This window comes from Cupressus sempervirens, chromosome 4 (genome assembly GCF_028749045.1).
Source record: "Cupressus sempervirens isolate cs-2001-9-10 chromosome 4, ASM2874904v1, whole genome shotgun sequence".
NCBI lineage: Eukaryota > Viridiplantae > Streptophyta > Pinopsida > Cupressales > Cupressaceae > Cupressus > Cupressus sempervirens.
Window position 1 is genome coordinate 516,306,106 of NC_143121.1, and position 13,633 is coordinate 516,319,738.

General features: G+C 34.5%; 1 protein-coding gene across 3 annotated transcripts in view; it reads right to left on the reverse strand.

Moving 5' to 3' along the window:
* Positions 1-3,964: 3,964 nt before the first annotated feature.
* DET1 (light-mediated development protein 1 / deetiolated1 (DET1)) overlaps positions 3,965-13,633 on the reverse strand; it is a 261,899-nt gene continuing 252,230 nt past the window's right edge. For all 3 annotated transcript variants that reach the window (XR_016363900.1, XM_089825740.1, XM_089825741.1), the window contains one exon: positions 3,965-4,323. Coding sequence is in view for 2 of the 3 variants with exons in the window: in XM_089825740.1 (XP_089681866.1) it covers positions 4,178-4,323 (146 nt within the window). In the remaining variant the exon portion in view is untranslated. The remainder of the gene's footprint in view (positions 4,324-13,633) is intronic.

Genomic DNA, 13,633 nt, shown 5'->3' on the forward strand with positions numbered 1-13,633 from the left:
TTTGGATCATTCTGCTAAAGTTCACATGATACCAAGTTTATCCCCATACATTATTAAACGAATCATCTAAAAAATTTCTTATAGTGAAAAATTTGATATCCATACAAACAAAGAAAATGGCAACATCTCTTTACAAGGTTTGTTTAAATTTAATTTCTCTTACCATGTCCTCATTCAAAGAACAATAACGTTTTCAATCCAGGAAGGTCTACAGTTTTGATGATGCCTCTATCTCTCATTTGATGTGCATCACTTCTAACATCCATTTGTTTATTTAATCCGTTGGATAGAATTCAAAGGCATCTCTCATCGAAACTCGTTGTTGGAAACTCAGTGATTGTTTGTTCTACCAAAATTGATTTGTAAGATGGTTTAACTGCTTTTGTCCTTGGTTGCATTTTATCCTCATTGTTGGCTTCTCTCTCTCTCTGAATTAATGACTCTATCACTTCCATCACTATGAAGTACATTACTAACTACTTCCATATAGATTAAGCCAAAAATTCCTTTGACTGAAGCCTATATGGTACTTGAATTTTGAATAAAAATGCACATGAGCGGGCATGAAAAGCACTAAAGCATCAACCACACAAAACATTGAAAAGCATAACACACACACAAACACAAAAAATAAATAAATAAATGATGCCACAAACACCCTACGAGTAGTGAGATACTCATTGAGGAGACAATTGGCCTCTTATAGAAAACCCATTTGTAGAGTCCCCCAGCTATCCATCACTAAAATAATATTATGATATTGCGTACTTTTAAAATTTGGTCACAACTTGTTAAGAGTGGGGTTTTCAAGATTTGTAATAAGGGTTTAGAGGCTCTCTTTTGGTTTGACTCTTAGGATGGAAATCCTCCTCTTTTTCTTTATGCATCCTCACCTGCAATCCTTTTCTGATAGTTTTCTTTGACTAGATGGAATATGGTAGTGCATTATCAACTGTTTGAAGAGAGCTTTTTGCACCTTATTGGTATATGGTAGCACATTACTAGACTGCACAAAATTTGGGGCCTATGGTTGGCTACAAATGGAAGGAATCCTATGAATTGCTACTAGGCAAGTTAGAGGAAACGCAAAAGGAGTTGGCTCAAATTCTTGCTTTATAAGAGTGCAACTCATTGGTGAGGCAAGATTTTTGGCCTCACATAGTGACTTGTATGGTAAATACTCTATTGCTACAAGACATTTGGAAGTTGATAGGCAATTGTTTGGTGGTATTGAAGTACCTTGGTAAAAATAGGCACGAAATAAATTTTGTTGGCCCAAAAGAAACATTTTCATGTGGTAAGTTGTTTAAAATTATTCTTACTTGGGATAGTTTGTGCAAGCAGGCCTTTGTTGGTCTCTCCATGTACATTTTAAATCATTACATTAAGGAGTTTGTCTCTCATCTTTTCTTTCAACGATCTTACTCCAAGGAGATTTGACACTTGTGGTGGGTTGTCTAGAATCTGGTCCATTGACATGCTTCCTCTTTAGATGGGTTTAAGGCCTACAGGAGAAACCTCTTATTAAAATTAATTTCTCCAAAGTTGCCTAGATTCTTGGACCCACTTTGATTATCTAGTGTATTTGGTTGGAGAGGAATCATGGGATTTATCGTGATATCAGAATAGTTATTCAATGCACATGGTGGAGAATCATTCATTCTTCGTGAGATTGTTTCAATGAAGTGTGACTTTGTTGGAGGTGTAGATCCTAGAGGTACTGCTATATGTAATTGATTCAATTTTCCACTTTAAGGGAATGTTCTTATTAGGTGGAGAGTTACACAAGCCATGATGAATATATGTAGTCATCCTTTGCGTAAAATAAATCAAGACGTTAATGAATTCTTCTTCACGTAGCTTTGAAAATTGACATTGGTGGCTTTCTTGGGAGAATCTTGGTCATGTTGGTATTGGTAGGGTAGGTTTTCGATCTAGAGATCTTTAGTTCATTTTCTAAAATTAGAAAGGTCTTCATACAAACAATTATATTGAGGTTATTGCCATTTTGTACATTGTTGAGCAACATTGAGTTCTTGACTAAAAAGGGATTATATGTGAGTCTAATTCTCAATTGGTGATGACTTTGTTGAATGGGAGGCAATTAGATCATGTCAATTGAATATTAGCTCTGTTATTAGACAAATTCTTTAATTGTGTGGCTCTTAGGAATCTATTACCTTTATTCAAATGCTTAAGGAGTGGAATAGTTTTGTTGATTGTCTACTAAAAGGGCTTCTAATCACATGCACAGTTGGAATAATGTCAATAAAGGGTAGCTATCTTTAGAATTGTCCAACATGTTGGACCACTTGGTGGATAATGACAAGGTCGTGTAGTATTCATTTTTTGTGGGGCAGATGGCCCTTCCTTCTTCATAACTTTCTTTATATTTTATAAATTCTTATACCTCATTTAGCCATCTCTTTTTCTTTTTCTTTTTCTCGATGTTCAACTTCTAGAAAATGATAATTCCTCTTATTCACCATACTATTCGAACTTATTACTTCAAAAAAATTATACAACATTAAACTCATTACATACATTGTTATATTTCCAAAAATAAAATAAGATGATAAATATTTCTATAAAATATTTTTGATAATTTTTAAAAATATTTATATTCTTCAATATATTAATTTCAAATATCAATTGTTCATTTAAGATGTTTCAATTGCAATACCACATCAACATCTATGTAAAACAATATGGAGACCAAGACACAATTGATGGTTTATAACTATATTCAAGATTTAGATACTTTCTAAAAGAAAAAAATTAAATTGAAATTTCTAACTCATTTAAGATATTTCAATTGCAATACCATATCGACATCTGTGTAAAACAATATAGAGACAAAGACACAATTGATGGTTTATAACTGTATGGTAGATTTAGGTACTTTTTAAAAGAGAAAAATTAAATCAAATTTTCCAACTCACCGAGTCTCTAGTCAAATTTGGGCTTGCTGAATTCTTTTTAGTCACCAATACTTCGAAAATAGTATTCACATTTTCGTACATTTCAACTAAAATTAATATTTAAAGCAGAATTTCAATATTTCCTCCCATAAAAGGGGAGTGTAGAGTTCCATATGGATGTACAACCGAACAATAAGAGATCAAACGTAAAACCATGTTAAGCAATCGACCGTAACCATAAGCCCAACTTTAGGTTGTCAAAAACATTTGGGCATTTATACATCTAAAAAAATACACTGGTAGTTGCAACCGCTGAAAATTATATTACAATCCTGCCAGTTTATCGCTGCTAAACATGCCATGAGTACAGACGGTTCACAATTGCGTTGTGCTTTCAGTCAAACCTGGTTCGGACATTCTCACATTCAACCCTGCCTTCGCTGCACTCTGCTTCGTCCCAGAATACTCTTCACATATAATAATACATGGAGTCTGCAGAAACTTTAGAAAATATCAAGCATGCCTCTTTTACAGTGATAAGCATAAAACTTTGCAACATCGGATGGGCATTATCATATTGTCGTGTTATTGTGGAAGCGCTTAAACTATAGCATCAAAGAGGGAATACTCATCTTGCTTCACAAATCACTCTTCCCCTGAACTTCTCGTGTGCTTGTTATTTTGAAAAATAATAATTAATTTACTCATCATCATCTAATCTGTTTGGTCATTTAACTTCACTCTTCACTTCTTGTGACTCACCAGAAATTCGACTTACCTCAAACCCTCGTATTAAAAATCATATTACAAATAATTTTTAAAAATGCTAAGCTTCTACTCAACTCAAACAATGAACTTCATGACGAGAAAGAAATAATTTGCCCAGAATTTGAAACAGAGTTTCGTTATCATTTATGAGCATTTAATATGAAGAAACCAAACTAATAACTGAAGCTTTCAAAATTGATTCTGTCAAAATGTCGCCTGAGGAGAAGATGAAGAATACAACCATGAAATAAAAATCTGGGAACAAATATAGCAAATGAAAAAAAACTGCGATCTATATATCTCAAATATGCTTTAGCGGTTTCATCACCATTTTTACAAGGATAAAGATAACTAGTCCCAAGTATGATACAACAGCGGATTGTGACGTTCCTGCCAAAAAAAACATGAGGACATCACACTATCACGCATTCCAGTTCTCCTTATCAAGAAGGAAATGCCCCGATAAATTATCTGTGAAGTCAAACTGGTTATCGTCTTAAGTGTATATTCACCACTGTGACCACTGAAGGCTGAGTAATTGATTGCTGAATTGATAATGCAAAGGGGAAAACTGGGTGGAAAAGGAAAGACACAACTCTTTTTGCCCGTCCATCACTGCCACCAATTTCCAAGCCTGTCCAACAATGTTAAGACAACTGAGTCAGAAAGGCAATAGTGAAACCCAAAAGAGCTTTCAACTTCACATGCATTCAATGATCTACACTAGCATACAATAGCTTCAGCTCTCATCAAGTAAAAAATAAAAACTAGAAAAACTACATTCCAAACCTGATAGATAAATCTTTTCGTCAACCGAATTTACATGTACTGATTAGAATCTTGGAAAGTTAATATTAAATAATATTAATAAATTATGATAATGGCCACTAATTGACCTGTTAAGTTTCCAAATTAGTGCCTCGCAAATATGCTTCATTTCGGGATGACATTAAGGAAGTCTATAGTCCAAAAGAGTTTTTTTGTAACAATGACGAGAAACAACTAAAATGATAAATAAATTCAACAAGCATAACGTTGAAAATATTTAGAGAATGGACTTCCAAAACCTACCACTACCCTTTTTTTTTCACTTGCTTTATTATCAGTGTCCTTATAATGGCACATGCGATAATCATAAAATATCAGTACTGCCAAGCAAGCTAAACACAGTTTATTTGTTGATGCAACACATGAACCTATCCGTTCAGATTAGATGATATCACTGTCCATATAACGGTGATATATAGAACTAGAGGATATACAAGGCTACCTTCCCCTGCTTAAGAAACTATTAACATAAGAGCATATTGTCTTAAAACAATTTTTATGTGGAGCCTTGGTGTCGCAAGGGGACAATCCAGTGAATCCACAGACCAAGTGATAGATCTGGCGTAATTAGTATGTGAATTATCTATAACATGTAATAGAAATATAGTTAGAGGTAAGGCGGAAGTACTACTGCATATTTAGTAAAGGCAACAGAGAGCAAATGAAGCTCTAATATTCATAGTAGAAACATTCCTCCATATGCATTCCCCATCTTACCACCCACAACAATCTAGAAAACACCTTCACCATGGATAGTTGTGTCATACGAACCTTGAAGAGAGTTTGACAACACTTGTTCAACCCATATTTTCCTGATGATATTGTTTTCACACATCTCCATACTGGGGACGTCTCAGGGTTGGGATGCTTAGGTGTAATATCCCCAGCTGGATACAACTCAGCAAACTCCAATTATATCGTAACTTAATAGTTGTCTGACATTTTGTCAAACACTTTTCAAACAACCTCAGATATCAAATGAACTTGTTTCTCTGTTTTTTGGGAAATCCTTCAATTTTATGTATGCTGGATATATGTACCTTACGTGATTTTAGAATATATGTATGATGCTGAAATAACCATAACAGACAAATACTGGAAAGGCTGAATGATAAACTCAGATTTCTCTAGAGACTCTAGACAAGTAATGACAAAGCAAAATATTTACTAACAGGTCTTTCCCCAACGTATTCAATTATAAACTTCACACATACAACTGTATTCAATATCAGAATGAGGTCGGCAATTATTGCCAAGTAACAATGACTTCTGCTGGACATAATATTACCATTATATAACAATAAATTGGAAGTGGATATTCAAAATCAACAAACAAATAAAGAACCTGGAATCTCTGTCCACCTTTTTGTTTGATTTGAAGCGAACGATATGTCTGATCGCAGTCCCTAACAAGTCAAATGCAGCCCCAAATACTAATCGCAGGTCATGGACAATGGATTGCAGGCCTTTAGAAACAAGACACGGGCCACTGTAATTAAATGTTGGCCCTCCAATGTTAAACGCAGATCCCAATGGGCAGATTGCAGGTTCCAAATAATAATTTACAAGCTTCCAGAACTAAATCGCATACCTCCAAGATGGAATCGCAGGCTTAAACAAGAAAACGTAGGTCTGTTATTTCAATTACAGACCACCGAAAACCTCCCACACTACCCAGATTTTGCAAATAAACAGTGTCCAACAGCACTGGAAGTTAGACACCAAATTCTGATTATAAAATTTGCAGACTTAACTCTTCAATACCACAACATCTCCTGGCAACAGAGAATACAAGAGGGAGAACCACAAACTTAGAATTGCCAGACCACAATTGATGAAAAAGTTCACAATCAATTTGTCCTCCAAGTTGAAAAACACTGACTCCGGATTGCAGCTCTTTTTAGACACAGGTATCACAGTAGAAGAGGAGAAAGTAAATTATTTACCTCAGCATAATTTGCATACACCAACTCAGAATTTCTCAAAATTATAATCCTTATCTCCCAGACACAAATAATCACAAACAGGAGATTTAACCAATGAAACCACTATACATCAGCGGTGACTTCAAACAATCTTTTGAAACTCAAAAACCCATATACTTCAACAAGGGCACAAAATTCAGAGCTTAAGAAAAAGCCACAAAGGCAACAAAAGCAAATATATATTCAAGCATGTTTTTCTCAACAAATGGGCTTGTATTTATAACCTCCAAATTCTCTTTTGTTGCCAAAATGTAACTTCACTCAAGAAGCTTCACCGTACAACATTAATTAGAAGCTTTCTTTAGATTCTCTCACTTGACTTGTCTTAAGTAATTAATAAATGGCATTTTCCAATGGTAGCTCAACTCTTAAGTGAAGTGAAATTATAAAATTATAACTTTATAATAAGCTATTTAATAATTAATAACTCCCAAAATACTCATCATTTAAATATGTTGTCCGAAATAGGAGTCATACTTATTATTTCTCCATGTGACCAAATGCACTTTCCAAAAATAGAAAAGGTCCATCTCAATCAACATCAACTTACCACAAATAGTAAGTACACAAAACTAAGCTTAAACGAAGTCCGATCTGAGTCAAATGAAGACCAACTTGTAGCTTACAAAAATGTGGAGAAGATAAGACCCTCCCAAGCCAAGCCACTACCACAGAAGACCCTCTATCCACAATAATTAGCCTACAAGGATCACAATAATAGGCTAATCCCTGAAACTCCAATGCTGAGAAAAATGGGGACATTACACTAGGAGATGTCCCTATAAATTCTGCATATTGACCATAAATATTGACATTGAATTCTAAAAAATTTTGACTTTGACTCTCAATTTAACAAAAATTTGGCATAAGAATTCTGATCATTTTCATATTTTAAGGTTTTCTAATGTATTAGGCATACATTATCCATGTTTTCATACGAATATTAGAATTTCCCTATATTTATATTTTTTACACTTTTATTTAGCCATCCCATCTATCGGCCCTGAAATTGGCTTGAAAAATTGATGTCTTGGAAATGTGTACCCATGACCCATCCTAAATACTTAGTGTAACCTTAATATTTTCTCTCGATACTATTAGCAAGAAATTTCTTGCACAATTCCCAAACAAGTTGAAGAAATTGCTGTCATTGTGACAGCAATGCAAGGAGTCGTATCAAAAGACCCTTACCACTAGTTCTAAGAAACATGAGCTTGTATATGTTTTTCCATAGTGTCAATAATATATTTTTAGTTTCATTATTTACTTGTTATAAACATGCCTTATGATATTACAAAAAAAATTTGGATCCTTCATAGTATCATACCCTTCCTTTACCCTTCATGAAGCCTGGTCATTCTAACTCTAATCCTAGCACCTTGAAGCTGATAATTTTGGATTTTTTCAAGCATGGATTTGGTCCTATTACATCATATTTAAAGTCTGCCTTCTCTGTTATGCATCTAAACCCTCATCAAATATTATAACTACAAACATATTGCAAATCTAAAACCGAAACAATACATTACATTAGCAAACTTTATCATTGTTCTTGTTTTGAAAAACCATTGTCATGACTCATAATTTCAGATTTTCTATAAATATTAAACTATATTTAAAAAAGTTCGACGTGCCCAGGTACCCCCATTCCCTATTTTGAAAAATAATCGTACCCATACCCTAAGTACCCAAGTACCACTGTCCCTGTGCAGCCTTGCTCGTAACCCTTAGACGAGTCTCTCTCTCTTTGGTATGGGTATATAGAGGGCTAGAAAACATTTAACAGGTAAAAAAGGCCCAGGATTTATACTCATGGGCTATGATGAAAGAAGCCATGGTATATGCCAACGTTAACTGCAATTTGTATATATGTTCAATGTGTGCCTATTCCTAAGGTATACACGCTGCAGTAAGGATAATATTGTTGGCGCAGCTCCCAATCACAAATCTAAAGATGTTTTTGCTTAATCTCAATGATTTCAGATATTCACAGAAGATATTGGGAGGGATTTTCATTTTACGGGAACCAACATTGTATTGATACAATACGCACATAGCAGATGCTGAATAAGGGTTACTTGTATATTGCATCTCATAGCCCCTGGTTACTTTAGGAGACTCTTTTGAAGCTAGGTCACAAACCATTCAATCAACAATGGAGCGAATCTTAGCCATCAGCATCTAGTCAGCAAGATCTAATCCAATTCAGATTATGATTCAAACTTAATGAATTCTACAGATTTGTCTAGACAATTACATTGACATCAACTATAGACAATTGCATAAATTATATATGTTCAAACTCAGCAATAGGATCATTCCAGCTTCTTTCTAGCGATTGATGAATTCAGCAATAGGATCATTCCAGCTTCTTTCTAGTGATTGATGAATGATTATCTTTGTACTCTACGCTGATTAAAGGAAAATTGGCAATTCAAAGAAGCTACATAAGATGGAAATGGAAGGTTGCATCCTTGGCTTATACAGGAAGTTTCCTTGGCACAGTCATTATCAATTTCTGCTACACGATAACATATCCTGGTCACCATGGAGACACAAGAAAACTCAAGGGGGAGTTTACAAAAAGAAATACATAAACAGTGAAACATACATCCAGAGAATAGATATTAAAATCAAACAGGAGAAAACATATATCAGTGAATAACAATCAGAGCATACATCGCAGAACTTAACAAATATCACACAACAATCTTCACACCTTACAAACAAGGAACCATATAAGGAGATATCATAGAACAGATGAGAGCTTGAATTGGCTGTGATACTCATCCAGGAGCCATGCCAAATAATAGAGCTACCATGATATGAAAGAAGAAGCTGCACTCAATATGAAAGTCTCAACAATAAAATAACAAAATTGTATTAATCCCAATAAGTTATAACTTCCAACTTGTATTTTCACTCAACTCATTTACTCAAACAATTGGCATACATGCAATGCTTTGATAACACTGTAAAAACACTTACTCTGATTTGCATTTTTCAATTTTGAATGTTTGACATTTTGTCAAACACTTTGCATACGAAGTCTGTTTTCTGATTTATGGGTTCTTGTCTTGTTTTTAAAGTTTCTTTTCAATGTCAAATGATGTCAAAATGCAAACACTAAAAATTATAAACCATAAAAAAAGAATTTTCTCAATCAAGCTCACTTTATTAGCCTCAAGTCAAACCTAAAATAGAACTGATATAATTGTAACAGCAGACTAACATTTTAGATTTGAAAATTATTAAAAATTAAAATGGACACACACATACCTAGAAGCAAAGATAGAAGCCCAATATTCAGAAGAAGGTATGGCTGTCTCAAATGATGACCAAAATAACTAAGAACAGTACCAGATACTCTCTAAATATCTGATATAAAGTGCTGACCTTCAATTCCTAGCTGAGCATTGTCCATATCTCCCAAAATTTGCAAACCCTTGTGCCAAAAAACATCCTATAGTTGTGCAAGATCATGACTAAAGAATTCCTCCAAGAGATTTCCAATTGAAACTTCTAGCATTCTGATAATGAGCGCACTAGTGAATTCTGGATGAATCCACACCAAAGAGGAATTTGGGTTTCCAACCAAACAACCAAGAAACTCCAAGAGTTTCTATCCTCAAATCTCTAGTAAATGAATGCAATGTCCCCATTTTTTGCCAACACAAAGTTTGAGAGATTAGCCTATTATTGTGATCCTTGTAGGCTAATTATTGTGGATAGAGGATCCTCTGAGGCAGAGGCTTGGTTATGGGAGGGTTTTGTCTTCTTCACAATTCAATATGTTCCAATTTGGTCTTCATTTGACTTAGATTGGACTTCGTTTGGGCTTAGTTTCTTGCACCTTCTATTGATGGCAAGTCGGGTGATGATTGAAAGGGATCCTTTCTATTTTAAGAAAGTGCATTTGGTCACATGGGGAAATAATAGGTGCAACTCTTGTTCGAGACAACATACTCAAAGGATAAGTAGTTTGGGAGTTATTATTATTTTAGCGGCCAAATTATTATTAAATTATTAAATGGCTTATTATACAATTTTAATCAAACTTTATAATTTCACTTAAGTAGAGGGTTGAGTCATCATTGGAAGGGGCCATTTATTTAATTGGTTATAAGCCTAAGTCAAGTATTAAATATTAAAATGCAAGGAATTGTTATATTTAAAAGTTGAAGCCACTTCAGTAAAAAGTAACTTCATGAAGCCATCTCCTAGAAAAGTTATTTATTAAAAGAATCTAACGGAAGCTTTTAATAAATGGTGCATTGGTGAAGCCAAGTGGATTATAAAAGGTGGCTTTGTGAAGCAAATGAATCATTGGATTATCTAATTTTCTTTTGTTGATTTGAGGAGTTTTTCTAAGGTTGATGATTTTTGTGCCTTTACCAAAGTATAAGGGTTTGAAGCTGAGAAGTGCATTTGATTCCACAACTGGGGTATCATGGGTTAAGTTTTGAGATTTGTTGGAATTCAATTATTGATTTCCTTACTGTTCCTACTGTATTTGGGAAATCTATCCAATTTAAATATTATTTACCTCTGTGTTTTGGCTCAGGGTTTGAAATCATGAAATTGTATGAAAGTGCAATTTGCCAATACTTCTTACTATATTTCAATATGTCTAAGAAGTGGTTGTATTATGAGAAAATTGACTAGCTTGAAGAAGATATTAATCTACTCTGATCTAACTATACTTGCATTTGGGATTTGGGTGAACTGTGTATGAACAATGGACTGTCGTTTCACATTTTGAGGCAACATATTGATCTATATTAGCCTATTGATACTTGACAGGTAGCATGTCATCATTCTTGAAGGGCTACGATTTATCTAAGGGTTTGGCATCCAAGAATTTAGTGCCTACGTTCAAACAATAAGGGCCAAAATTTAAAATTCAGAGCCTACAATTCACTATTCAGGGCATTGAGACTACCTATAGGGGCCCTACGTCTATTAGGGAGCTAGCAAATATACTCTCTCAAGCTTGTGATTGGGAAATAAGAGGTCATGATTGAATTTATTGATCCATGCACAGGTTCCACTTATTTTTGTAATTGCTTTTTCTAGTAATGTGACATTCTATGTAATTGAAGCTATATCAATTGGCATTAAAGCAAACTCTCTTAGCTTCATCTCATTTTTGTTAATAGGGGATTTCAATTATTAAAGCATTGATATTTAAATCAGTAGTTGTAAGGCAAAGATGTTGTGATAATTGGTATAGTTAGTTGTGAGAGATCTTGTTACTAATTTCCAAATAAAAGTTTGTGACCAAAACAAAGGAAGTTACATCACACCATAGTTTGGAGGAGACAACTTAGAGTGGAATTGTTTGCCAAGTGTTCGACAAAATGCTCAATTGTTGACTAGTTAAGAGAAATAGTGCTTGTTTAAGGCTATAACTAGGTAGAGTTATAAAGTGGTATCAAAGCAGTTTCCTACCATTCTGTTAGGAAAATAGAATTTATTCTGCATATATCAAAACTATGGCCACTAATCAGAAACCATGAGATGGTATTGTGAAACAATTGAATGTGTTAGTGAATCAGTTGAATCAAAACCACAAACTGATGACAACACTAATTTCAAATCCAAAAATTGAGCAGAGCATGGTGTCGCCTTTTCAAAGGGAGAAATGTGATGGTACAGTGGATACTACTAGAAATAAAGAAAAAAAATTCCGTCAAAGCTCTAAGACTGATTTTTATAGCAGCAACGACCCACATGAGATTACAGTTGCACTTGGTGTCATAGTAAAGTCTGAAAATGTTGTGGATAGAGTAATGGATGATAGTGCACATCTTATTGATGATACTAAGGAAGATAACATGGGTATCAACAATCACATCAGTTCTGAATTGCATGAGAGCAGTAAGGATTTTTGGTATCATGATGCTACAATGGTAGCTAAAGATATGCAGGACATTCCTTTGGAGTTACCACATGTCAATGCTCAGGTGTTGGACACATTGGATGTGGGGTGTGATTTGAATTTATGTCAAGTTGAGTCAGATGCTATAATTGTTGGCATGAGTTCACAAGATTGTGCATTTGATGACGGTGCAATGACAGTGAGAGTGAGAGCATGCGATGATACTATCATATCAACAACTACTTCCATGCTAGATGAATCATCTAGTGAGGTGCCTAGTAGTAGTCTCTTAGTTGTTCAGGTGTGCATTGATGAGAGAACACATGATGTTGCACTTCATCAGGTGAGTGATGTAGAGACAATGCCATTTTATAATAAAAATCAACATAGTATTGAGGTTCACTTGGTGGATAATCCTATGTTTGAGATAGATGAAACATTGTCTTATAAAAATCCACTTTCTAAGATTAATGTTGATCACTCATGAAATATCCCAAATGGATATTTAGTCTGTTGCTTCTATAATGTTTGATTATATAAATAACATTTTCGTGTAGATTTGTTTTGATCTTATAGAGCTAGACAGAAGTTGCAGAAGAATGTTGTTTCTTTTTGTATTTTTCAGAATATAGGTATTACAATGAATAAATAATAGTAATTGATAGAATAGATGTGATAGAAATCATATGCAGCAATACATACTAATCTAGAAATGATTCTAAAACTATACTAGCAGAGTCTGACTTATTTCAAAATAGCCCCAATACAAATGTACTTCAAACAAGTTGACGCCAGTTGATGAAGGGAAGTGGCTACAACCAAACAAGTTCGAATGATAAAGCCCAAGCTGATGCAATAAAACAATTCCAGTCTGTTGCAATTAAACACTCCAAAATTCCTCACGTGAGTTGCTGTAAGGAAACGCCAGGCTGAACCAAAGTGGCCGCCTTCCCTAAAATCCACTACCTACAAAGTGTGATGTAATACTAGAAATCAATCCTCTGCCTTCATCAAACTATATGCATAAGAACTTTCGAATCTGATCTTGTTGAGGGCTACATCCCAACAAATCTGCTCTCAGCAATAGGGTTTGTGTCCTAGGTGAGGAATGCTCTTGTAGAGCAATGGTGTCCAAAATAGGTTGACAAAATGATAAAAGATACTCAACTTTAGGTAACCATCTCTTTATATCCCCTCTCCAAGGCAAATCGAACCCTAAAAGAACCCTGAAGTGGATTTCATTTGAACTT